Below are 25,817 nucleotides of genomic sequence, written 5' to 3' on the forward strand. Positions count from 1 at the left end.
GTACACGTCAAAGATGCTTAATTAAAATGGTAGTTGTTTAGGTGACCACACCCTTTTCTGCAGCCACCAGCTAGAGAGCGGGGTGGAGGGCCTCCCGCTCCATCCTGAACCAGCCTACCCAGCCCCACTCACTTGTCACCACCGCTGTGTGCCGGGATCCACAGCTGGCCTTGACTGCATCTGAGCCCAGGGGGAGGTCCAGTAAAGCCGGGAAGGGCTGGACAGCTATGAAGGGGGCGGGGGCTCCATCCTCACCCCCGGCTACTGTCTTCACTTCAGAACCATCTTCATTCAGTCCTGAGGCTTCAGAGAAGTAATAAGAGGGATGATGATAATGATGCTGAACACTCAGCACTGATCTAAACCTCATTCATATACTGACTCACTCACTACAACAGCTGACACACTTGCTCTAGCTCCAGAGCCATCGCTCCCAACCCCACATTCCCTGGGAAGTGCTGGAGTTGACAGGCTTGTGGGGCATGTAGTGCTGACACTGGCATCAGCCTTGCCGTGCTCCCTCTCATAAGGGGCTCAGAGTCCTTCATTGTGTCCTGGGGTCCCAAGGATGTCACGTACCCTTTTGAGCACTGTAGCTCTCAGGCCAACAATATGGCCAGGAGTCAGGAATGACAGAAACATGTGGAAATCAAGAATTGACCCTCACCAACAGACTTGTGGTTGCCAAGGAGGAGGGGGATGGGGAAGGGATGGATTGGGAGTTTGGGATTAGCAGATGTCAACTATTATATATAAATGGATAAACAAGGTCCTACTGTGTAGCACAGGGAACTGTATGCAATATGCTGTGATAAACCATAATGGAAAAGAATATGTATACATATATGTATAACTGAATCATTTTCCCATACAGCAGAAATTAACACAACATAAATGAACTATACTTCAATAAAATATATCAAAAAAAAAGAATTGACTCTCACCTTCTGCGGTTGTCTTTCCATCCTCTGCCAGGCTCTTGGTGGGCAGGGCCAGCTGCCCTGATTCATTCCAGCCCCAGATATAAATATCCCCAGCCTCTGAAAGAGAGATAAAGGGGCCCCATTAACAGACTGTGTTCGCCCCCTCCACCTCCTAAGCATGGGCATCCATCCAGACTCCACTACACCCCACTAGTTCCCTAAAGACAACTCCTGCCTGCCCTGCCCAAGTCAGCACTCCAGGCAGAGTGCTTTCCTCAGGGCCCAGCAGCTTCCTGGTCTCAACAGGGCCCCTTCCCCCTTAAGTGCCTTCAGGTCACCCTATTCTTAAAGGAAGTCTCTTGCTGGCTCTTCCTCTCCACTTTCATTTTTTCCTTTTTTGTTAAATTGCACCCCCTACTCCCCCCGCGTGCAGTTTGGAAATGTGGCCCTGGAAGTTCCCCAGTGGTCTTTTTTTCACATCCACTGAGCCCAGGCCCCTTTCGTCAGCCCTACCTGCCACCGGTCCTACTGAAGGCCTTTTAAAAAACTGTTTTAACTGAGATGGTATTGGTTTATAACATTATATAAGTTTCATGTGTACAGCATTATATTTTGACTTCTGTATGCACTACAGTGTGCTTATCACCAAGAGGTTAGTTTTCATCTGTCACCATCCAGCCAACCCCCTTTACCCATTGCACCCTTCCCCTCCCCCGGAGGCCTCTGGAAGCTCTCACAACACTGGAGTTGGTTGATTGGAGCAACAGCCCTATGCTAAAAATTCACTAACAGCAGTGGCTAATTTTTATCAAGTGCTTATTCTGTGCCACTGTTTTAAGCACAATATCCCCATTTTATTCAAGAGAAAACTTGAGGCACAGAGAGGTTAGGTGCTCTGCCCAAGATCACGAGGGGCAGGGTGATGATTTGAACCTGGGAGGTCTGGTCTGAAGCATCTGTGCTCCAACCATGCGACACCAAGGCCTCAAATGCCTTTTGGACCTTAGTGCGAGACTTCCCATTGGGCTCACCTTCCAGCCCTCTCTTCTCTTCCCTCCAGCCCACTCATTCTCAAGCCTGGCTGCCGACCCAGGCCCATTACATGTGAATATGGACAGGACAGTACAGGCATAGGTAGCTTTTAAAGACCCCTGATGAAACCATGCCCCATAGAGTTAACAGAAGCTGATAACTAATAGAAATTCTTGAACTTCTCTTACAGAACAACAGATGACGGAACAGCCTGTTAAAACCCCTTTGCTTGTTAAGTGCCTTCATTGATTAAGTTCACTTTCATTATTTTTCTTTTTTTCTCTTTAATTGCATACCTTCCCAGCTTCATGCAACTCAGTTGTTTCACAGGAACTTGGAGTCAGCTCCTGCCCAATGAAAGCCAGCTGGGGACTAGTTGGGGCCACTGACCCTAAAACTGGGCCTGTGCAGATGTCCAGTGGATGGCCTTTTGATGTCAGAGGGCTGGAAAACTCCACCCTCAGATCATGCTAAGCGCCTCCACTTTTTTGTTTTGGCTACACTGCGCGGCTTGTGGGATCTTAGTTCCCCAACCAGGGACTGAACCAGGGCCCCTGAAGTGAAAGCGCCGAGTCCTAACCACTGGACCGCCAGGGAATTCCCAAAGTGCCTCCATTTTGAATATGCAGACGCATGTGACCCAGATATGCCTACTCAGAACACTGATTACCTCACCTTCTTCCCTACCTCCAATCACCTTTCCCCACGCCTAAGACCACCCTGCTTATCCCATAAATACCCCAACTCCCTTCAGGGAGGCAGATCTGAGACTTATTATTCTCCCATTTCCTCGCTTGGCTGCCTTGTGAACAAAGAGTTTCTTGGCTGTAAACCTGGCATCTCAGCGTCTAGCTTGCTGCGTATCAGGACCTGGTCGGTAATGATATAAGTGGAGGCCAGAGCCCCAAATGCAGATCCTTGCAAAGATCATTCGCTCCCAGCTGCACCCAACAGCCTAGAGATCAGCTACACCTGGATCACCTGCCAGAGTGGTGAACACAATCTAAAGTGAAACTCCTCATTCTGGTCCTGGGTCACCAGCCATGGCACCACCAGAGCTCACACTCACCATCATCATCCTCCCGGTGGGCATCCAAGTGTCCACTGTGTGCCACACATCACGGCCACCCGGGCAACTGCTGCCTTTTTTTTCTCCTTAGCTCGGTTGCCCCTCACCCCTTCATTCTCCCTTGGGGAGTATTTTAGAAAGACAGCCCTGGCTGGAGGCAGACGGAGGGGAGGGGTAGTGAGACCAGTAACAGAAGACAGGAAACAATTGTGACAGTCCGAGTGCGAGTGGGTGATGGTGGCAGCAGAGGGGCTGAATCTGAGAGGCGTTAGGGAGTCATGAATGACTGGGCTGGCTGATGTGGGAGGAGCTTGGGAGGAGGCCCGGCTAGGGCACCCATCAATTTGCGAGAGAAGGAGAAAGGTTTGGAGCCTACGAGACCTTGAGCTGGTTTTGGAAAAGCACTAGGTCACTCACCACTCACACACAGAGAGTGCCAGCCACCTGCGGCCACCTCAGCCATGGTTAGGCCCTGCAGCGCCTGCAGCAGCCTCGGCTCCGGCTCTGCCTCCAGAGTCCCGTGGCCCAGCTGTCCGTGCCTGAGCAAGGGAGACCCTAGTCAACTACACCAAGCAGTCTCCTTCCCCTTTCCTCCCCTTCCCTCCCCAATTGCTCTCTCCTGCCCCCTGTATGCTCTCCTCCCACTCCGAGCCACATTTACCCGCACCCCCCCACCCCCACCCCGTCATCGCCGCAAAAGCCCAGCCGGCCCACCTCACCTGCCCCCGCCCCAGGAGAACACCTGGCCCGCCGCGTCCAGCAGCAACGCGTGCTCAGCGCCCAGCTCCAGCCGGCGCGCCCGCAGTGTCGGGGCCAGAGGCCGGTAGAAGGGCGGCCGGGGGCTCACGTAGGCGCGAGCGCAGGGCAGCAGCGGCAGCGGCCCAGCCTGGGTCTCATCGCCGACCGGTCCGTCTTCCCGCTCGGCCTCCGGCACGGTCTGGGCCCAGAGGGGCTCCCCGCGCAGCGCCGAACCGGGCGCCCAGGCCTGCAGCTCCGTCCCGGCCCCGGGTCCCGGCCCCGCGCGCAGCACCACCAGGAGCTCCTCCGACGCCCACGCGTCCCTGCAGCCGCCCGCCGCTCCGACCGCGAAGCCAGACAGCTCCACCCGGCCTCCTTCACCTGCGGGGGGCGGAGAGCTGGCTGGGGAGGGGGCGGGACACGCACCCGGGGCCGGGGTCGGGATGGGGCCGGAAGGAGGTGCTCACGGGTCACGAAGGCGGTGTAGCTCCAGCTCGCGCTCACGCGGCAGACATCGAGGCCCGCGCCTGGCGCCCTCAGAGGCTCGGGGCTGTGTACCTGGCGCCCACGCCCCGAGCCCAGCGCCTGCCCGAAGCCGCAGAAACCGAAGCCGAACCAGGCCCCGCGACGCTCCTCGGCCATGCCCGGCAGCGCCCTCTGCTGGCTGCGACCTGGCTGCGGCGGCCGGCGGGACGGAGGGTTAAGGCTAGAACTCGAGGAGATTCTTCCAGATGAGCCCTTGCAGTACACTGAAGCTGCCTCACCTGTAAAATGGGGGAAATGCCATCCTCCTAACCACAGAGGCAGACGATGTGCGTTCCACCAACATTCGCTGAGCGGGAGCCTTGGCTAAAGTCCTGCCAGATTTAGGAAGATTCTGAGCTGTCTAGAGTGGGGCACTTTTCCTGCCTTCCCTTTTGACTCGAGCAAGTTCGCTGTCCCACAGATTGGGCACGAGGTATTTAAATGGCTTCTCTCTTAGGCGTTGGACTAGGATCTGAGTCCCTCCCCCTCCAAATTCCCAATGCCAGGCACATTATCCCATGTAATCTTGGGAACTAGAATTGCCCCCATTTGACAGCGGAGACTCCCAGAGAAAGTAACCCTTACACAATCACATAGCTTAGGACCGAGAGGGGCAGAAGGCTGAACTCAAGGCTCATCATTTCCACATACAGTGCTCTTCCCACCAGTGGAAGGCAGAGCATTTGAGAGACAATGCCCTGTACGGGTTAGGACCAGTTCCAGGGTTCACATGTTTGCCTCTGCAGCTACCAGTGCCTGTGTCCTCAGCCAATTTACTTAAACTCTCTCAATCCAATTCAATTTCTTCAGTTTCACAAAGCTGGGGAGTAGGAGAGGTGATGTTTGTACTTGTAGAATTATTTGGAACAGATGCAAATAAAGGGTTCAAGTGTTGGCACCTACCATGGCAAGCACACGGTATCAGCTTATTAAGTCCAGTACTTAGAATTGATAAAAATGACCACTGGATTTTCAGGGACTTATATAAACACAATTTCAACTGGACCTTATCTAGTCATTTATTCGTTCCACATGCATTTATTGATCCCTTAGGCTAAGTCATTGAGAAGGACCGATGTCTACTTCCAAGGAGCTCACGCATAAATGGGGAGACAAACGCACAGTCGAGTGGCACGGTAAGGCCACTTTTTCCGTACAGCATGTTCGGCTTCATCAGAATTTCACTGGCATTTTCAAGCCTGTGAAGTCAGGTCCTGGATCTCTCCTTGACCCGGGCCTGAGCTCCTACCCCTTCCGGGTCAAATCCCAGCCCTAGTAAGCCTCTGACCTTAATCTTGACCCTGTGCCCTCCACCCCCTCAGGCAGCTCCTTCCGATGGGCAGTCTTGAGGGAGGAGGAAAGGCCGGGGCGCAGGGCGGCCACCCAGGAACGAGTCACCACCCAGCCCAGGACCTGGCTGGCAGCCACAAGAAGGAAAGGTTTGAAGAGCCGCGCCCTGAGCGAGGCGCCCATTGGCTGCCGCCGCCTCCCCGGGGCCAATCACCAGAGAGAGGGGTGATGTCACCGCGCGGGGAGGACAGCCTTGGGACAAGCTCACCTCGGTTCCGGCGATCTCCGCCGCGGCCTGTCCAGTCCTAGCTCGATCAAACCGGTCCCAAGGCCTACGCTAGGCCGCTGCGGCCTCCGGCGGGGAGTGGGCGAAACCTTCGGTGGGCGTGGGCTCGTTGGACCAGATGGTCCCGTCCTCCGCAGGCACGCGCGGGGCCGCGGAGTCAGTATTAGAAACACTTGGGGGACGATCAGAAAGAACTAAGGGGTTGGCGACAAGCGACCCCAGTGACGGGCGCCGCCTGTCAGTCCTCTCTGTCTGGGATGGCGGCAGCTAGCTACTGGACACGCGCGGGCCTGTGGCCCTAGAAGTAGCACCCGAATTAGGCGGGTGCTGGGCAGTTTTTACCTTCCATTGGCTCGGGATCTGTCACTTACCTCCGTTAAGCCAATGAGAGTCAAGCTGGGCTTAGTCCGCTCTGCAGAGAGCGGAAGCAGGCTCTCAAGGGACCACCCGCCCAGGCAGGTGGGGATGCCCGCAGCAGTCCAAGCTTAGCTCCAACCCCGCTCAGCTACTGGAGCTTCCCTCAGGGCTTTCCCACCCCCATATCCCGAGCTCTGCCTGACTGGAGGTCACTGAAAACTCTCAATACAAAGGCAGAAGTGGGCTTCCATAGTGGCACAGTGGTTAAAGAATCCACTTGCCAATGCAGGCGACAAGGGTTCAAGCCCCGGTCCAGGAAGATCCCACATGCGGCGGAGCAACTAAGCCCGTGCGCCACAACTACTGAGCCTGCGCTCTACAGCCCCCGAGTTACAACTACTGAGTCCGCGTGCCTGAAGCCTGTGCTCCGCCACAAGAAAAGCCACCGCAATGAGAAGCCCGCGCACCGCAACGAAGAGTAGCCCCCGTTAGCCCCCGTTCACTGCAACTAGAGAAAGACTACACACCAAGGAAGACCCCAAAGCAGCCATAAATAAATACAGGCAGAAGTATTGAAAAGCCTAATGCATGTGTTTTCATGCGACTGGATACTTTATTGATTTGCTTACATTTACCCTTTGGCCCTCTACAAGGATTAAAAAGCAATTCAGCGGGCCCTGGGGTGGGAATTCATTGGATTCCTTCCACAGAGGTGGCTGTGCTGCTGAAAAGCTGCCCACACGCTCAGCCATGCCCAGCTCCTGCTCCACGCTCTGGCCCATAGCCAGCCCTCCCTGCCCACTGACTGGGCACATATTTGAGTTCCACACACTTTTTATTAGAGGATGAGGGGTGGTCCTGCCAGCAGGCTCAGGTGAGGCTCATAGCTGGTGAGGCTCACAGCTGGGTCCTTCCCAGTGCAGGGAATCCACAGGCTGAGTTAGGACACACCTTCCCCGTTCCCAGCTGTCTAAGTAGTACAGGAAAAGTTCCCTGCTGCGTGAGGCTGGAGGCAGTGCTGGCAGAGTAGGGCTGTGAACGTGGCCCCTGACTCAGAACAGAGGACATCAAAGGGCAGCTGGGCAGGAGACACCCCAGCACCCACCAGCCAAGGCCATGTCTGTCCTCGCTCCCTGTGCTGCGATAGGTAGCGTGTGTGAGGCAGGTCCTCACTTTCCATCCTGGCTGGGTCTGATAAGCCCATATTCCACTGCTTTCCCCAGACAAGCGGCGGCAGCCCTCATGACTGGGCTCTCCTTGCCCTTAGCCAGCACTGACAAGATCTCTAGCATCTCGCTCTCCATCAGGGTGCTGGCAATCTCACTCGAGGCCTCCACCATGTTCAACACCACCACAGCGCCCCGGTGCTGTAGCTCCTGGTTGGGGCTCAGAAGCAGGGCCTGCAGGATCTCCAGCCAGTGTGTGGTCTGCAGGAAACAGGGCAGCGTGACCACCGAGCATCAGGGAACCCTGGCAGGGCACTCACTCACACACCCTGGCTGGGGGCTCCTGGCCCACCTCCCCTGCCCCACCAAGAAGGGGCACTGACCACTTGGGGGATGCGGCTGCAGAGCGAGGGCCGCGTGGAGGTGAGCATGGCCAGGCCCCCAGCAGCCGCCCGCCGTAGCAGCTCGTCGTCCTCTCCACTGTACAGCACCAGCAGCTTCAGCCGGTCACTGCCCGTGGCTTCAAAGAGATCCTGCACCTGTGGCCGGAAGCGGGGAGTGCACCAGGTTAGCTGGGGCAAAGGCCAGCCAGGGACAGGTACTTCTGTGTGCCTGCCTGCCATGACCGCCTCCTGGACCAACCCTCACCTCCGTGCTCATGGCCAAGTTACACATGCACTCGGTGGCTGCCCGGCGGATCATCTCATGCTCCTCAAACATGTAGCCCTCAATCATGGGCACAGCCCTTTCCTTCAGGATCTTCTGCCTGTGGGGCCAAGGGTGGAGGGTCGGCATCACCAGAGCACTGGCATCCATCACCCCCACCCCTGTTTCCCCACACAATCAAACCCGGGGCCAAGGATTTCCTTGGGCAATATCCAAAGACCCTCCTGCACCAGGGATGAAACCACCAGGCAGTGGTTTCCAGCCTTCTAACTGGGCCTAGGGAATAGCACAGGACCTTGGGAAATGCTCTGAAGCAGGAGTTAGGAGACCCAGGTGGGATGATGGCGATGCCAACACCTAACTTTCGAGCCCTCACCCTGACCCAGCACGCGGACTACCTTACTTAATCCTCGCTACAGCCCTACAGTGAAGGTGCAGGTGTGATTATCATTATTACTATTTTGCAGAGGAGGAGACTGAGGGGCCCAAGGTCACAATCAGCAGTAACAGCTAATATGTACTGCTTGGGCACATTGCCAGGAGCCAGGCACCTATGTAGTAAATGCTTTTACACGTATTTTCTCATTTAGTCCTCCTCGCTGCTCCTCCACGAGCTAGGTACTCTAGCCACCCTATGTCACAGAGGGGGAAACTGAGGCACAGAGGGATTAAGTTACTTGTGAGGTTATACACTAATAAACAGTGAACCCAGGATTTGAACCCAGGCAGCCTGACTCCAGGGCCTGCGCTGTCATCGCCCAGTCCCTTGCTATCTCACGGGACACTGCACAAGTCATGCCTCTCAGCCTGTCTCCTCCGCTGTAAGGTGCAGAGGAGTCACCATGAGGAGCAAATAAGTGAGTGACTGGCGAGTGCTTTCCACGCTGTAAAGCGCTCTCCTGGGGATGGTCCAAACCATGATGCCCTGCCCAGGCCCCACATCCCAAGGGACCTTACCGGAGCCTCTCGCTGATCCCTGCCAGGTTTGTTAGAGCCATGAGTGCCTCAAAGTTCTGCAGGCCAGAGCAGTTGAGGTGCAGGAGAGAGACGAGGGGCCGGACCACCTCGTAGATCTGCGATACGCACCCACCTGTCAGGGCTATGCGCCCCAGCTCCCCCAACCCCACCGGCCCTGCAGATGGGAGGGAGTCCAGCCCCAAAAAGAAACCTGCCCTTCCCACCCCCAGGGCTCAGCAAAGCTGACACTTCCCCAAGGAGGAGCCGCAGCTCGGGTCAAAGGCCATCAGGGCCCTGTGAGGGGGTGGAGGACAGGACAGCGCTGGGGCAGAAAGACACGCACCCGCTCACCGGGAAAGGTCATCTCTGGGTTGGAGGTGATGGTGAGCTTGGCAAGAGCCTGGGCTGCCTTCGTCTGCCCCACGTCAGTGCCTTCCAGGGCCAGCGGGAGCAGAGCCTGTAGGGACAAGCCCATCAGTGTCCAAGATGTGCCCGGGAACATAAGGCCCAAACCACGAGGCTCTGAGGCCCTGACTGTGCTGCCCTCACCTTTCCCCGCCATTCTCTCCCCAGGCTTGACAATGATACTCCCACTCCCACCCTCTCATCTCTCTGAGGCCTCCCAGTAAGCTACCCAAACACTTCCCGAAACAACTATTAAGGGACAGATGTGGATTGTGCCCGGCACCAGAGCCATGGAGGTCAATGACACAAGGGAAAGGAGGAGAGCTCAGGACCCTAATAGGCACAAAGTCCGGCACTCTAAAAAGCCCCACCCACCCCACCCACCCCCGGCCCCCAGCATCTCTCACTCAGCAGGAAGCCATTCCTGCTGGTCGCTAATCATACTTCTCCGTCCCACACCCAACACTGATCTCTGGTGTAGCAGCCACTCAGTGATGTTTTATATGCCATCGGGAAGGAGTCTGTAAGCCCGCTTACCTTGCCCCCTCCCTGAGCAACCACGGTGCCGCGGTCCTCGAACTCCTCCACCAAAGCCAGGAAGACCCTGTGGGGAGAAGGCTGTGCTGGACGGGCCGGCCCGGGCTCTGGCAGGCAGACCCTCCACTCCTGGGCTCAACAAAAGAAGGGCGCCATGCGGGTGGCCCCCTGCTCTGAGGGGCCCACGGCACCAGGACCTGCTCCCGCTGTAGTTCCATCAGCAGCCTGGAGGCTGACGGGCTGCAGCAGGTCTGGTGTAGCTGGGGCAGGCTCACCTGGAGAGCAGCTCCCTGCAGGAACTGGTCAGCACAGGGCTCTCGGTCTTCACCATGCACGTCATGGCCGACACCACACCAGCCGCCAGCAGCTTCTTAACCCGAGCCCGCACGAAACTCGGTTTGTCCTGGGGGAGGAGGCAGCTGAGCACAGGGGCCTCGGCCGATTAGGCAGGGAAAGGGGAACGCTCCTCACGGCACAAATTGATGAGCATGAAAACAAAGGGAAGGAAACCCGCTTAAACAGAAGGCTCATCTGCTGTGGATGTCTCGGGTCAACTGGCCCCAGTGACACGGAGGCCCCCAAACCCCTCCTAGCAGCCCCCTCACCTTGGGGTGCTGCTCGGGCACGTGCTGCTTGGCGTACTTGGCCAGCTCCACCATCTTGGGGTCCGGCTCCTCGTAGTCGTAGCTATTGGTGCAGTTCACCAGCGCCGAGGCCACTGCAAAGAGCACCGACCTCTCCTCGGACTGCCGGGGGCAGAGGGGCCATCAGCGGCCATCCCGGGGGGAAGAGCAGCACCGGGATAAGCGCTGCCCAGGCTCCCAGTTCTACCCTCAGCTGGACCACGTGGGCACCGCCAAGGCCCGAGGGTGGCCCCAGACTTTGGGAGCTCACACACTTGACCACCCCAACTCCTCCTAAGAGATCGTCCTTTCCGACCCTGCTGGCGCAGGCCAGTACACGCAGGCCACACAGAGCGGCCACTCGGGCTACCAGCCCCCCTCTCTGTGGGGTCACAAAAGCCATTGGCCAAGACCTGCCAAGAAAGCCCCGTAAGCTCTAACCCTAGACAGTGTCCCCGGACGACTGCAGGAACCCATGGAGCTACCTTGCTGAGCTGGAACAGAGCCTTCAGCGCAGCCTCATCCTCCACAAACTCCTCCTTCACATCGGCATCGAAGGTAAGGTAGGCCAGACCCTCCACCGCCCAGCGCCGAGTGCCCGCATCGATCTGGTCATTGCACAGCCACCTGGGGGCACGCAGGGCACAGATGACCATCAGAAAGGTGGGGGGACAGGAGGGGTACACCAGGACCAAGGGGGAAAAGCCAGGGGCTGGGGCATCCCCGCCACAGACAGAAGCAGTTCACGCAGCAGCGCAGGAGGGTCTGCCTGGGGGAGGACAGGGCAGTGAGGAGGCCCCACCCTCCTCTTTTGAGGTCTGGCTGACAGGTCGGGAGCCACAACAGTGCTAAATGACTCACTTTCGACACTGCTTGGCCAGTTTGAGCGTGGAGCCTTCAGCAAACTGCTTCATGCTAAAGTCCGTCCCTCCGGCTGAGCCGAGCTTACAGAGTCCCTGGTGGAAGAGGTGAGAACCAGCTGTTGGCCGAGGGACGGAGGCAGAGCAGGGCTCCTCCACAGCTGGCGTGGGCTCCCCCCCGGGCACTCTGTCAGGCTCTCTGGAGGCCATGCACACCGCCACCAGGTTACCACCTGGAGCACCGGGCAGCAAAATCACCTACTGGGGTGGCCACGTGACATGGCATCTGGTAGAGACTGACATATTGACCACCGTGCTGGCCTGGGCCCCAACCCCACCCGATCACACTGGGATTTGCTCTTTCTTTCCACGTCATAGAAGGAAGCTCTTTACAGATGGAGCTAAGATCCATGTGGGGAGAAGATGGGTACCTTGGCCCAGGCCAGGATCCTCACGGAATGGAGAAACCCAGGACTAAGTGCTCCAAGGAGGAGGACCAGCTTCCTCAAGGTGCAGGGCTGCAACAGGCTCAGGGAGGCCAGGCAGTCCCCACACCACCTGCTCCTGGGGCCGCCTGCTGGCCCAGCCTGTCCACACAGCCCTCTGACCCGCCTGCCCAGTGTGTCCTCCATCGTCTCCTCCTGGAGCCGCTCCCACTGCCCGCAGGGGGCGGCCCGGGCCGCCCTGCATTCTCAGGTGTCCTCTCTGTACGAGGCTCATCTCTCTGACCCGACCATGAGCCCTGTGGTAGTAGGAGCCAGGGCCCCTGCCTCCGGCCTCGACAAGGCCCTGCACGTCCCATACTGTCACCCAGCGTGTGCTGGTGCTGCACCCTGAGACACCAGCCAGCCCGGGGCCCCTGCCTGGCTGCCCGCTTGCCCAGCCCAGGCCCGCCCGTCTCACCACCAGCGCCCGGATGCGGATGCTGTCCTTCTCGCCACGCCTGTACAGGTCCTTCAGCAGCGAGACGCCGTTGGCCGTGATAAACGAGGCCCGCCTGGCCTTGCCGGCCGCGTGGATCAGGGCCTCCACGGCCACCAGCTGCTCCTCCTCCTGCTCCGAGGCACATAGAGCGATCACACTTTCCATGACGCCACTCAGCTCCAGGGCCCGGTTGCCGGCATCACACGGGCCCTGCAGGAGGCAGGACACCGTCTGGAGGGCCCGCAGCTTCCCAGCCAGCCCTTGGCCTTCAAACCAGCTCCTGAGGGGTACAGGGTGGCAGCTGTCACATCAAAGCCAGCATAAGGGGACTCTCCTTCCCTCCCTTCCCCTCCACTGGCCGGGCATCTGCACTACTTGGGCAGCAACAGCAAGAAAAGCTGCCGGCATTCCCTCGTGGTCCAGTGGTTAGGATTCTGGGCTTTCACTGCCGGGGGGGCCTGGGTTTGATCCCTGGTTGGGGAACTAAGATTCCATAAGCTGCGTGGAGCAGTCAAAAAAAAAAAAAAAAAAAGAGAAGAAGAAGAAAAGAAAAACTGCCAATGGGAAGACGAGGACATCCTCTGGATGGCAGTCGCTGGCGTTCTTTATCGAGGCTTTCATTCGAGCCTCCCCTGATGACACGCCACCTAATGTAGGTCACTCTCACTCACACCACCCTGTTGTCTCCTTCCCTGTACTCACTAAGATCTGAACTTGTGCTGCTTATTTCCTGACTCGTCTTCTCCCAGCTGTGAGCTCCTTAAGGACTGTCATGCTGCACTGCTGTGTCAGAACGGACACACAGTAAGTGCTCAGTGAACACTATGGGCTTGAGGACATTTGTTGCGCTAGAGAACTGATTTGAGAAAGAATGTCCCTGGGGAGGTCGCTCTGGAACAAGATGTGGCCCTTGGGATCACCCTGTCTGGCCCCAGCTAGTCTTCCCCAAGGCTGCTCTCCTTGTGGGAAACCTTTCACTGCTGTCCCTCCCCAAAGAGTCAGAACTCTGGCAGGAACCCTGGCAATAGGAGGCTTCCCTCACTTGATGTAGTTTTCACAGAGTCGGTGGAAGTTCTCCCTCTCGGCATCACACTTCAGGTCATCGAAGAGCTTGCTGAGGAGAATGGAGGCGCTCATACGGCTGTTTGCTGTCACTGTGAGCTCCCCGGGCGGGTCCTGCACGGAGCCCCCCACCTCCAGAATCTTTTTCAGACCTGAAAAGACACCCTATTTAGACAGCAGAACATGAGTTCCAACCCCTATAAGCAAAGGGAAGAGGTTTCCTGGGAGATGCATGCAAAGGCAGGACCACTCTGGCACGAGGTCAGAGTGCAGACAGGCTCACAGAAGCCGGTGGGCTGGGGGCAGGCGTGGGGTCAGGCAAGGACCTCAGAAGTAAGGTCTGCATGCAGGCGCTGCCCGTGGGGGTGAATGCTGTAGGGTTTGGAGGTTCCTCACCTGTAAAACTGAAGGGGAAAACAACATCCATGCCTCACAGGATAATTGGGATAACAAGAAAAGACGAGTACCCAACAGATGGACTCAGGCTGGGACTTTGCCAACCCTTCCTAATTTATCTTTTAAGGGAAAAGAGCAGTATGGCTTTATATATTAAACTTGAAGAATATTCGCCCTGCATATAGAAGTACCATACACTCATTGAAAAAACTTCAGACACAGAAAGCTGACCCGGCCTCCCTGTTAACCTGCTCGTGGGCCCGCTCGACGTGCGTGCACGTGCACACGAACACGGCTGAAGGGGCCAATGTTCCCTAAGGGTACAGTGCAGGCCGCATGCACTTCAGTGCAGACACACGCTGGGTGCAATCCCTCCTGGAGACGAGCAGGCCCAGTTACCCAAGCAAGATGCAACACACACTTGATCTTTCTCTGTCTCTCTGTATTTATTTATCTATCTACCTACCTATTTATTTACTTGTATGCCATGCCACAATGGCTTGCAGGATCTTAGTTCCCAGAGCAGTGATCGAACGCAGGCCCTCGGCAGTGAAAGCGCAGAGTCCTAACTGCTGGACCACCAGGGAATGCCCTTTCTCTCTCCTTTTAAGACTCTATCACCTACCTTGGTCAATAACCCAGAGGGTGAGGCTGTTGTTGGGGTCCTTAGGAGACTTCCGGGGCACCACTTTAATCAGGAGGGTCAGGGCACTGTCTCGGCCTTGGCCTGAGACCCCCACCTCAGTCAGTAGCTCCAAGAGGTTACTGATGAGGACCTTCAGCTCCCGGGCGGGATCTGGCAACAAGAAGACATTAGTGGGCTCTCCAGTGGCCTAGCCCCAACTTCCCCGGTAGAGAGAGGGGAACTGCAGCCTGAGCACTGGTTTCCAGCCTTCCCCGAGGTGCCCTGGCTACTTAGAACCTCAAGTAAGATACTGTCAACAAGCCGTATTCCTGAACAACCTGTGGCTGCAGCTGGCCTGGCTGGCTCAGCCCCTTCCTCTCCACGAGAGCCACACCACAGGACACAGACTTGCTTCCACTCACCCACGATGATGGCGCCTTCTTTGCCACGGAAGCCCTTCTTGACGCCTTCTTTGAGGGCATCAAACATAACCTGCAACAGGTGGCAGGCAGCCAGGGACACGGCCTGGTTTTCCACGCCCAGGATGGAGACCACCCTCCGAGTTCCCAGCACACTCAGGGTCGCCACTGTCTGGGTGGGAGAGAAGTGGGCAGAGCTTCCAGTTGGTGAAGGGCAGCCGTGGAGATCCCTAACTGGGGGTCAGAGAGGGTGGCCAGAGGGGAGAAAACATGTGGGTGAAAGAGCAGCTCCCCGTGAAAGCAAAGTGGGCCTGCTGAGGGTGACGCCGGGGCAATGCCAGGATTATCTTGTTGGAAGGGCTTCCTAAAGAAACATTCCAGGGGACTCCCCCACTCTCTCTCTCCTCGGCTCCAATCAGAAAAGACAAGGAATACTGTGGCTCTGAAGGCAGCTGCTTTGGTTCGTGTCTCCCCAGGAAGGAGAAACATAAACCTGGACAAAGCTACCTGACTACCTGGCCCAGGGACACCTCATTCCTCCCTGATACCAACCCTGAGGTTCTGTCTACATCCTGGGGATGTGGACATACATGGAACGAACCACAAGGCCTCTACGCCCATTTCTGAGCTGGAAAAACCCCGAAGGTCTACTTGGGTCCATCCTCATTCACAACAGGGATGGGCAGGAAGGCTAGAGGAGGCAGGCGGAATTCACGTGGCTTTACCGTTCCAAGTCCTGGGAGACCCAGAAATAGAGCCCGATCTTGGCCTGAAGTGTTCATAGAATGTTTCACATTTCCACCCCTGATCTAGGAACTGTGGGCTCCTCTAAAAGCAACCAAGGGTCAAGTCCCTGTTCCCTAGGTCCAGTCAGTTCAGGCAAGAACCAGAGCATGGGCTTTATGACACCGGCCTGGGGCAGGGCTGTTCTTGTTGAACCGTCTGTGCAGGACACCCACAGTCTACACTGAGAACCATCTCAGGGTCCTGCCCTACATATCTGGTCTCGATGGTAAAGTTGCTGTGGGTCACATCACTGACCACATCAAGCACTGTGAGGACCCCTGTCCAAGGGAAATGCCAGCTTGATGGTGAGGGAAGGACAGGTGCCCTGCTCTTTGCATGCAGCTTGCTTTTACCACACGGACAACGAGGGGATCAATGACCAGGTGTCTCTGTGATCTGCCGCAGCAGAGTTCCCTGGTCCAGGAAGATCCCACATGCCGCAGAGCAGTTAAGCCCGTGTGCCAAAACTACTGAGCCTGTGCTCTAGAGCCCGCGAGCCACAACTACCGAAGCCCGTGCGCCTAGAGCTCGTGCTCCGCAACAAGAGAAGCCACTGCAATGAGAAGCCCGTGCACCACAACGAAGAGTAGCCCCCTGCTCGCCGCACCTTGAGAAAGCTCATGCACAGCAACAAAGACCCAACGCAGCCAAAAATAAAATAAATGAAAAGAAAAGTGCTCAGGGTGTCAGTGGGCTGCTTTCGCTCTTTCCTGGCCGCACTTTGTCCCAAACTTTGTCAGTGATCTTTTTGTGTCATTTTAATTTTGCCTCTCGTTACATATCTCCTTATATTTTACCTTATAAGATAAGAAGCGGAAGAGTGGGTGGACAGACAGACTGACTGAGGCAGTAACTAGACCCTTCGCCCCACCCACCCGTGACTGGTGTTCAGAGCAAATGCCGACTAGCGTGCGCAGGGCCGCCAGCATCAGGTCGGGCTCTCCCGTGTCCAGCAGGCGCTGCAAAAGCTGAACCCCGTTGCTCCGGAAGATCTTCTCAGCTCCAGCATCCTCCCGGGCCAGCACCACCAGGTTCTGAGATGCCTGCGTCAAAGGAAGTGCACATAACGTGAACACTGTACACGGCACAGGGCAGGGCGAGTAGACGCCCTGAGCTCTGGACCTCACTGCTTCCACTTAGCAGCTGAGTGACCTTGGCCATAAACTTAACCTCTGTGAACTTCAGCTTCCTCTTCTGTAAGTAGAGCAAAGAGCTTGCTCTTGGCATTGAGGGTTAGAATAAATGGAGTCCTGAGTCCCTGGCAAAGCTTGAAGGGCAGAAACAGTGCCTCAGTCACCCCTGTACACCCAACTCCTAGCACAGGACCTAAGCACCAACAAGGTGCTTCGGGAACACTGGTTCCCTCTCCCTGGCTCACACTTAGGCCCCAGGCCCTCTGAGCTCCCACCCAGGCTCTGTGAGCCCAGCTGCCCGATCTAAGGAGCGACGTGCAGCAGGCCAGGCCAGCAGGGGCTCCCAGGGCCAACATCAGCACACAGGGGAGTTCAGCTCCCATTCACACAGTTCCATACCTTTTGCTTTTTCTCAGTGCCTTTTTCTTGTGGGTCCAATAATATCTGAAACATCTGCTCCACTTTGGCATCCGTCGAAGACATGTAACTCACCTATGACAAATCAGCAAAGCATGGGAGGAACTGCCTCTCTTGACTGGAGACAACACATTCCCTCTTTGTTCTCTCCGGCTCCTCCCAGGGCCTGGCTCCTGACTCCGGGAGGCACAGAAGGATGCCTGGGCTTAGGCCTCGCACCAAGCTACCTTGGGCAGGAAGAGACTTGCCTGGCAGCTTCTCCCAAACTCCCCGCAGCTGTTTTCTTCTCTGAGCTATTTCCCACTTGGGCAGCACTGATGTTGAAGGCAGGGCCATTCAGAAGGGGTGGCGTCCTGTTAGCCATGAGGCAACCCACTCCCAGGGGGGCCATGTACGTTGTGGCAGCCTGGGTGCACTGCCCGTGGCGCTGAACCAGTATTTATACCTCCTGCAAGGGAGCCAGCAAGTCACGAGGTAGCTGCTAACACGCCTTTTAAGTCAAGGATTCTCTTTTTGATGTTTTTAAAAAAATAATCTGAATGACCAAGCTCATCCTAGGCCCTCTCCCTCCCTAGGGTCCTGGGCATGGACAGCAGCACATGCCTAGCATGTGTGCCGCTCCCCGCTTCCCCTCCTGCAGCCATGGCAGACGTGGTGCATGGCACAACACGTTCTCCTAGACCCAGGCAACCTGCTTCCTAATCTTTCTCAACACAGGATTCTAAGCAGCCCCAGCTGATCAGACAGAGCTGACACTGAGAGTAAAATAGTCTGCTTTCCCAGGTCTCAACCTTTTGATAAGGTGTTTGCCATCATATTACTTGCTTCCACTGGGTCAGAATTTTAACACCAAATTATCTAGCTAATTCAAGCTTGATAATAGTTCATGACAATCTTTAGATTATTTTCTCCTAAATTAATTTTTAAATATGTGTATCACACAATGTCTATTTAAAAAAACAACCAAATGAAGCAAAATCTCTTTTGAAAAGCCCTCTCGATCCTATTCCTTTCCCTAGCAGTCACAGTCATCATTTTGATGCACGTCTTTTAAAATATTTTTCTTTGTGTTTACATACCCAACTGTACCCGTGGAAAAAAACATGGTATTATTTTGAGTGCATTTGGTGGGGGGGGGGGATCATTTTAACATAAACGGTATTATACTATACGTTATTATATGTTTTGCTTTTTTTTCACTTAACAAGTGTCAGCTTTCCACGTCCATATGTGTTGATCTGCCTATTCTTAGCAACTACTGCATAGGAGTCTGTAGTAAGGATGTCACTCAGTTTATTTAGCCATTCCCCTACTGCTGGGCATTTAAGCAAGTTCCAATTTTTCATTACTACAAACAAGGCTGAAACAAACAAACACACACCTGCTTGTGTACACAGGCAAGGCTTCTCTAGGGGAGATAGCAAGAAGTAAACATACTGAATCACAGGACATGCTCATTTAAAATTTTAAGAGATATGCTAGGGAGATGCAAGAGGGAAGAGATATGGGAATATATGTATATGTATAATTGATTCACTTTGTTATAAAGCATAAACTAACACAACACTGTAAAGCAATTATACTCCAAAGATATGCTAAAGGACTCTGCAAAGGAGCTGTACCAATTTATACCCCCTCCAGCAGTCATGAACGAGCCTACGTCCTCCCGCAACCTCACCCCTTAAATGTGTCTCCCTCCTTCTAGCAATGCGTACAAACTTTAAATGTTTGCCAAACAGACCATCAAAAAGAACAGCACCTTGCTGTTCTTTTAATTTGCTTTTACGTAACCACTGGCAAGGCTGAACATCATTCTATAAGGTCATTTGCCATCAGCATCCCCCTTCCAGAGAACTGTGTTTACACACGTGATCCAGATCCATTTATCAGTGCCCCTCTACCACTGGTCAATGCCTCGCTCTCTCAATTACTCACACACCTTCTCCTGAATCTGGCCCGCGATGTTCCGCAGGGCCTCCTGGAAAACTTTGTTCTTGGGCTCCAGGCTCACACATCTCTGCAGGTCAAGGACGGCCTGGTCGAGGCGGCCTAGCTTCTCTAGGGCTTGGCTCCGCCGGTAAAGTGCTTTGACATCCCCACCGTCCTTTTCAATGGCTGAGCACAAACAGGAGCTCTATCAGCACCCATGAGGCCACCATCTCCAGGCAAGAGCAGCAGGGAAAGATCTCGAGGGGCAGAGGAAGGTGGGGGGACGGATGTGGGGCTCAGTACTTCAGCCTCAGGAAAGGTGAGGGTAGCTGCGGAAAAGGAAATGCCCCAGGAAGTGGGAAAGAAAAAAGGCAGATGTGTTTCAGGGGTGAAAGGAGGAGGAGAAAGTGACGGTGCAGTGGTCCCAGAATCCTTGCCCACCCCAGAAGTCCCACAGCTCCACACAAGGGCCACATTCCCCTACCTTTGGATGCCTCGGTTTCTGCTTTGTCGTAATCTTCCTGTAAGAGAAGAACAGGCCTGAGAGGCTGGTCATCTCCTTTCTCGGGCACAACTGGGCAACAAAGTTGTTTTCCTTAGTCACCAGGTTCCCCCACCACCTAGAGACCCAAAAGACGTGTAACAAGTGTGGGTGGCCTGAGAAGGCGAATGTCCAGTCGGGGCTCAAGCAGCGGCGAGGTGCGCCAACAGGGGTCCGGGCTGGCTAGGGGAAGAGCAGCCGGCTCGCTCACCAGCTTGAGGTGGCAGGCGGCCCGGTTCCGGTGCAGAATGGCCTGGTCCTGGGGCGTTGCGCCCAGACCCAGGGCTTGGGTGTAGGCCGTCAAGGCGCCTTCGTAGTCCCCGCATTTGAACAGCTCGTTGCCATCCTTCCTCAACTGTTCCACTGAGCTGGCCTGTGGAGGGAAGGGGTGGAAACGTCCGAGGTGGGCTCAGGGTGAGCCGGGGAGCTAGGGGCAGAGGAGCCTGGGGGTCGCGGGTGGGTCCCATGGAGGGCCAAGATTGAGGGAGAAGGAGGCCCGAGAATGGTCAGAGCAGGTGCGAAGTGGTGATGGCGCAGGGAGATGGGTACGCACCCCGGGGTCGGCGGGCCGGGGCTCGGGGGTCCCTGGACCACTCACGGTCATCGCGCAGCAGACGTCCCGAGCGCGCGCAGGCGCAGTCTCCGGAGAGGGGTGGGTCTAGGCTCAGGAATCCGCTGTCAGCTGCCCCGCCCCAGTCTTGCGTCGAGGCGGTGGTAGAGAAGGGGCGGGGCCAAGGGGAGAGCACGCCGGGAAGAGGGGCAGGACGCTCGGCCCGGGTCCGCAGGCGCAGAGAAGGCCCAGGCGCGCTTAGTCTGTTCCCGCTGAGACCGGCAGGGGGCGCGCGGCGGAGGGCGAGAGGGGCGCCCGTGGCTGCTCAGGTCTGGTCCCGGCCCAGATCTCGGCCCCGGCCCCGACCGCGGCAGAAATGCACGAGGTCTGCAGTCATCAGGGCCACGAGCAACAGTCTGTAAAGGCCCAATGCTAGAAGCGGGCCCGGGCCCCTATGGGAGAGGGGAGAGTATCAGGATGCTGGCCCAAGCCGCGCTCTTGCTACTGCAGCCTGTGGGTTAGAGCCCCTGAGAGTCAGGAGAAAGCCCAGAACTCCCTACCCAGAAAAGTGTAGAATTTGAAAATACAAATTCAGGGAGCTCACAGGTACCCGGAAGCCATCTGTGGACAGATTCAGGATTGAAAACCCCGACTATAACACGTGTAATCCAGAATACAAGATCCTCTCAGTATTGACACCCGTCCCACCCCACCCACCACACAACACCTACAATGACTCCCTGTCACCTGCTTTCACAGCCCCCTGAACTTTTCCTTCGCAGATTTGTTTGTAATCATGTATTTACGCGATTTTATGTTTGAGATCTGTCCCTCCACTGGTCTGTAAGCTACAAGCCTCCCACTCCAGAAATTAGGAACAGAGCCTCAGGTACTGGAACACCCCGTCAGTGTGCCAGTGGCTCTGGGGCTGGAGTTCTCACCTGAAGACGGGAGGAGGCGGAAGGGCAGAGAGATTGACCTGGTGCAAGGCCTCAAATTCAGACCGAGTGCAGCAGGAGCCCCCTTCAGCCTGCAGGTGGCAGCAGTAGGCTTCCTCCGGGGTATCAGAGAGCCGAGGACAGAAGAAACCGGGGTAGCGACGGCCATCAGCATCCCAGGAGGTCTGGCACAAGTGGGGATGGTGGGCCAAAGCTGAAAGGAGGGGCAAGAGGGCTGGAGACAGGCAGGAATGATCTACCCACACCCCACTCCACCCCTTTTGGAGAATAAAAGGGATCAACCATTATCAGAAGGGCAGGCTTCCTTCCTCCCCACAAGCTCCCCACAGTAGCCTATACCTTGCTAAAAGAGTAGGGTACTGGAGGGGGGGCTGGGCAGAGGAGAGTGCTGTACCTGAGAGAGAGGTCGGCTGGGCAAGCGTCATCCAGCTGAAGACCAGCAGTAGCCCCACAGACAGGCCTGTCAGCAAAGGGCCTGGCCTCCTCTGGAAGCCCATGAGAGGTCACCTCCACCTCAGCCCTGGTCCTATAAATCCCAACATCTCTATTTCTAAGCCATGGCTGCAGGCAGTAAGGAAGTAAAATCAAAGCCCCAAAGCACCGTAAACACAAACCTGAAGCTTCTCTGTCGCAGACCTCTAGAGAGAGCTGAAAGTGACTGAGTTTCTATCTTCTATTGGAAAATGGGAGGATTGTGGCTCCAAGCTGCCTAAGGTTCTCTAAGCTGAAGGGGAAAAGGCTCAGAAGGCTAGAACACCAAATGAGGAATGAGAGAGAAGTTGAGCCACTAGCCTGAAGAACAGACAAGCATTAAGAACCAAATATGTTTCTCTCTATACACTCTAAACTTTCAGGCTGCCATGGAAGCCATGGGAATTCTGATTGTTCCACTTCAGGCCCCAGAGACCTCAGTTCCAGCGTTTGGAGCTTCCCTCTCTAACTTCTGCGTCATGGCAACCACCAAGACTAGCTGAAAAGCAAGCGTGAGTGCTCTCATTAACTTTTCCCCTGAGCCCTCATTGACCCCAGCTACCAACCAAAGTATAAAATCTACCAATCTGACTGGAGTATACTTAGCAACCAGCCAACCCCATTTCACAAGAAAATCTCTTCCAGGGTCTCCAGGTCTCTCTTACCAAACCTCATACTTCATAGATGCTGTCTGCTGAGACAGGGAATTTCTCGAGAAGGCCAGAGGCCACCAGCCAGCAGTGTTGTGTTGTTCCAGTGTCTACTGAGGCCTAACAACGTCATGCTCCCAGAACAGCAGTGACAACACTCATAAGGGGCCCACAGCAGTGCCTGGGAACTGAAGCAGGAACCCTCACGGCACAAGAAAGAAATGCAGATTTTGTTCCCAGCGCCTGACAGCAAAGAAGACAGTTCCTGCAGAACCAACACGGCTGCCTGGGAGCCTAAGTCTGAAACAGTTAGGGAGGGCTCCCAGTGCAGGCTCCAATTTCCAGAAGGTTAAGCACTAGGGTCTTCTGGCCCCAAAGGTGAGGCTCCCATGCCCATAGCAACCAGGCCATTCTTGCAGGGAGAACTATTTTTATAAATTTATTTATTTTATTTTATTTTATTTTTGGCTGCGTTGGATCTTCGTTGCTGCGCGCGGGCTTTCTTTAGTTGCAGCGAGTGGGGGCTACTCTTTGTTGCGGTGCATGGGCTTCTCATTGGGGTGGCTTCTCTTGTTCCGGAGCACGGGCTCTAGGAATGCAGGCTTCAGTAGTTGTAGCACGCAGGCTCAGTAGTTGTGGCTCGCAGACTCTAGAGTGCAGGCTCAGCAGCTGTGGCACATGGGCTTAGTTGCTACGCGGCATGTGGGATCTTCCCGGACCAGGGCTCGAACCCATGTCCCCTGCATTGGCAGGCGGATTCTTAACCACTGCGGCCATCAGGGACGCACAAGAACTATTTTTAGAGCGCTTTGAGAATTTTCAGAGCATTGACAGCTTGAAAATTGTTTTGCCATGGCGGGAGAGGACCCTCCTGGGAGAAGCTGTCTCTGGTCCAGAGGCTAGGTGAATTGCCCTTCCTCCAAGTTACCAGTCCCCTGTGCCTTCCTGCCCTGGACACACTGTGAGGCTGCTGTCTTATGTCTTGTGTATTTTCCTCCTTCCGCCAGGATGTGGGTTCCCAGAGCCAGGCCATATTCTTCTTGCACCCTCAGCAAAGCCCACTTAACCAGGGGCTGCGATATTGAGGGCAGCTTCCCACACCCAAGGCCCTCACGTCAACCCCAGAGAAACTCTTCTGGGCCAGACTCCACAATCCTCAGGCCTCCGCGGCGCTAGGCGACGCTGTGGAAGCTCGGTCCACGCTACCCGGGATCCTGGGACCGAGGTCGCCGGCCCCAACCGCGCGATGGGCTCCGAGGCGGCCCAGCTGTTGGAGGCGGCTGACTTCGCGGCTCGGAAGCACCAATGGCAGCGGCGGAAGGACCCCGAAGGGACCCCCTACATCAATCACCCTATCGGTGGGCGCGCCGCCGGGGGAGCAACGGCTGTAGCATCTAGGGGGTGGGGACCGGGAAGGGAACCGGAGGGCGTGCACCTCATCGAGCACCTAGTCCGTACCAGTCCTTGTGCCAGGCACTGTTCGTGACGCACCACAACCTGGGGCGGTAGGCATGATTGTTCCCTTTGTACAGTGAACATCCAAAGAAGAGCAAAGGACTTCCCCAAGGTCACCCAGCTAGTGAGGGGCCACATCTGGCTCTACAAAACCCACAACACGCCGCCCTGGGACTCCCTTCTGTCTGACTTCCTGCTTTGCCCCGTCAGGTGTGGCTCGTATCCTGACCCACGAGGCAGGAATCTCTGACATTGTGGTGTTACAGGTAACTTTCCTCCTCTGCTAGGAGGCTGGGGTGCGGGTCAGGGGCCCCATTCAGCTCTGGGTTCCCCTTGGCAGGCGTCAGAGGACTGAATGAGAGCCTGTCCCCAGGCAGCCCTGCTCCATGACACGGTGGAGGACACAGACACCACCCTGGATGAGGTGGAGCTGCACTTCGGGGCACAAGTGCGGCGTCTGGTGGAGGAGGTAACAGATGACAAGACTCTGCCCAAGCTGGAGAGAAAGCGGCTGCAGGTGGAGCAGGCACCCCACAGCAGCCCCGGGGCTAAACTGGTGAAGCTGGCAGACAAACTGTACAATCTGAGGGACCTGAATCGCTGCACCCCAGAGGGTATGCTCCTCCACCTGCTCTGAGGGGACGGGGAGGGGTATCCACCTTCTGAAGGCACAGCTTGGTCACTTCCCCTGAAAAAAAGCCCGGGTGTTCTTGTTAATTCCCTAGACTAATCTTAGTAGACCACTCTGATCTTCTTTCATACACTAGAAATGCAGTACCTGGGCAAGGGGGAAGTTTTCAGAACAAATCCGTCCATCAGGAACTCATCTCACAGCCCTGCACCAAGCCCTCCAGGAAGTGGGCAAAATCCAGTGCCTTCCTGGACGTCAACATGAGCAGTTTTCTGTCCATTCTTATGCAGGATGGTCCGAACACCGAGTCCAGGAATACTTCGAGTGGGCAGCACAGGTGGTGAAGGGGCTTCAGGGGACAAACCAACAGCTGGAAGACGCTCTAAAGCAGCTGTTTAAGGAGCGGGGGCTGACGCTCTGAGCAGTATTTGGAGCCATCCAGTGGCACAGACTCCATCCTTGCCCAGGCCAGAGAAGATTCATACTTCAGCCTTTCGGTGCCTCCCGAGCTTCCTCCCTGGTTCACTCAGCCCAGGTATTAGAGACCAAATACACGTGTCCTTTCTCACTCTGAAGATCTGCCAACTAAGCTGAGCCCCAGATTGTGGGATGATGTGCCCCACCCATTTCTAATGCATTCACTGCCCTTCTCCAGGCCTTGGGTCTGATTGCATGGTGGGATCTCTGGCCCCTCAGGGACTTGGGCTTATATATAAACGCTAGTTCAAAAGTCATTATGCAAAATAAAACATTTGGATAAAGGTTTGAGTTGCTGCTGCTCCTTCTCCAGCCTCCCCATTGGGGAAACGATGGGGGGAGGGGGGGATACCTGCCCTTCAGTAGGGCAGGGTTCCAACTGTGTGCCCCTGGGACAGATCCCTCAGGTTGAGGGCCTCAACCCCTCGGAGACTGGCTTATCAGTAAGATAGGTTGTGTAATTATCAGGGCTGGATTATGTGACGTGCCTGACACACAGGTATTCAAAAATTGGTAGGCTTCCTCATTAAGAAAGTTGGATGGGTTGACAGATACATTGGAAAGGAGTGCCAACCTGCTTACTGGCAGCTCTTGCTGAGCACGGGAGAGTCCCCAGAAGCAACACGATAGGGCCGGTGGGGGACCGCGGGTCCCTCAAACCCCGGGTTGCAACGGAAACTTGCCGAAGTTTGCATCCCACCCCCAGTTTCCCCTTCATCACATCTCGGGTTCCTTTGGTTGCTAAGCGACAGGAACTTCCGGGCGCTTCGGGAAGTGGCCCGGGAACTGACCCACCCTTGGAGCCCGGCGGTGGGCGGGATCTGGGCGAGGGGGCGGAGCTTTTCAAGGTGTCCGCCTGAAGGGATCCCCAACTGATCGGTTTTTTGGTCGGTGCTGAGAAGCTGAGGCCGATTAGCCCACTTGAAAAGGGTACATCTGTGAGGAAGAGGAGGTTGTT

General features: G+C 55.9%; 3 protein-coding genes across 12 annotated transcripts in view; 1 reads left to right on the forward strand and 2 right to left on the reverse strand.

Moving 5' to 3' along the window:
• The window catches only part of RCCD1 (RCC1 domain containing 1), a 48,543-nt gene extending 41,871 nt beyond the window's left edge, over positions 1 to 6,672 (reverse strand). For 7 of the 9 annotated variants that reach the window (XM_067697110.1, XM_067697080.1, XM_067697140.1 and 4 more), the window contains exons 1-6: positions 5,846 to 6,672; positions 4,230 to 4,526; positions 3,744 to 4,143; positions 3,442 to 3,563; positions 945 to 1,040; positions 133 to 303 (exon numbers count right to left, since the gene is read on the reverse strand). In XM_067697110.1, coding sequence (XP_067553211.1) covers positions 133 to 303; positions 945 to 1,040; positions 3,442 to 3,563; positions 3,744 to 4,143; positions 4,230 to 4,404 — 964 coding nt within the window. In that variant the 5' untranslated portion in view covers positions 4,405 to 4,526; positions 5,846 to 6,672. Of the gene's footprint in view, positions 1 to 132; positions 304 to 944; positions 1,041 to 3,441; positions 3,564 to 3,743; positions 4,144 to 4,229; positions 5,805 to 5,845 lie in introns of those variants that run through there. The other 2 variants (XM_067697159.1, XM_067697090.1) reach the window with 2 other exon arrangements.
• A 141-nt stretch (positions 6,673 to 6,813) lies between these two features.
• UNC45A (unc-45 myosin chaperone A) lies at positions 6,814 to 20,414 on the reverse strand. Of its 2 annotated transcripts, none has more exons than XM_067697014.1 (20): positions 20,265 to 20,414; positions 19,878 to 20,039; positions 19,610 to 19,646; positions 19,136 to 19,311; positions 17,179 to 17,271; positions 16,522 to 16,689; positions 14,864 to 15,032; positions 14,442 to 14,612; positions 13,401 to 13,572; positions 12,338 to 12,638; positions 11,436 to 11,530; positions 11,060 to 11,201; positions 10,557 to 10,697; positions 10,227 to 10,354; positions 9,952 to 10,018; positions 9,353 to 9,466; positions 9,010 to 9,125; positions 8,035 to 8,152; positions 7,770 to 7,925; positions 6,814 to 7,647 (listed from the first exon to the last, which is right to left on the reverse strand). In XM_067697014.1, exons 1-20 carry the CDS (start codon positions 20,268 to 20,270, stop codon positions 7,390 to 7,392), a joined length of 2,790 nt encoding a protein of 929 aa, XP_067553115.1. In that variant the 5' UTR covers positions 20,271 to 20,414; the 3' UTR covers positions 6,814 to 7,389. The 2 variants fall into 2 exon arrangements, with proteins under 2 accessions (XP_067553115.1, XP_067553105.1); XM_067697004.1 differs by having other exon boundaries at positions 20,220 to 20,360.
• Positions 20,415 to 23,493: 3,079 nt separating this feature from the next.
• Positions 23,494 to 25,143, forward strand: HDDC3 (HD domain containing 3). The gene is made up of 4 exons (XM_067697173.1): positions 23,494 to 23,654; positions 23,962 to 24,017; positions 24,125 to 24,365; positions 24,673 to 25,143. Exons 1-4 carry the CDS (start codon positions 23,543 to 23,545, stop codon positions 24,801 to 24,803), a joined length of 540 nt encoding a protein of 179 aa, XP_067553274.1. The 5' UTR covers positions 23,494 to 23,542; the 3' UTR covers positions 24,804 to 25,143.
• Positions 25,144 to 25,817: the final 674 nt, after the last annotated feature.

Source organism: Pseudorca crassidens, chromosome 1 (genome assembly GCF_039906515.1).
Source record: "Pseudorca crassidens isolate mPseCra1 chromosome 1, mPseCra1.hap1, whole genome shotgun sequence".
NCBI lineage: Eukaryota > Metazoa > Chordata > Mammalia > Artiodactyla > Delphinidae > Pseudorca > Pseudorca crassidens.

Coding starts and splice junctions, on each gene's coding strand:
- HDDC3 (XM_067697173.1), top strand. CDS start 23,543: ATGGGCTCCGAGGCGGCCCAGCTGTTGGAGGCGGCTGACTTCGCGGCT. Junction 23,655..23,961: donor CTACATCAATCACCCTATCG/GTGGGCGCGCCG, acceptor TTGCCCCGTCAG/GTGTGGCTCGTATCCTGACC. Junction 24,366..24,672: donor GAATCGCTGCACCCCAGAGG/GTATGCTCCTCC, acceptor ATTCTTATGCAG/GATGGTCCGAACACCGAGTC.
- UNC45A (XM_067697004.1), bottom strand. CDS start 20,270: ATGACCGTGAGTGGTCCAGGGACCCCCGAGCCCCGGCCCGCCGACCCC. Junction 11,531..12,337: donor TCCGCATCCGGGCGCTGGTG/GTGAGACGGGCG, acceptor CTCTTCCACCAG/GGACTCTGTAAGCTCGGCTC. Junction 10,019..10,226: donor TGCAGGGAGCTGCTCTCCAG/GTGAGCCTGCCC, acceptor TTCTCCCCACAG/GGTCTTCCTGGCTTTGGTGG.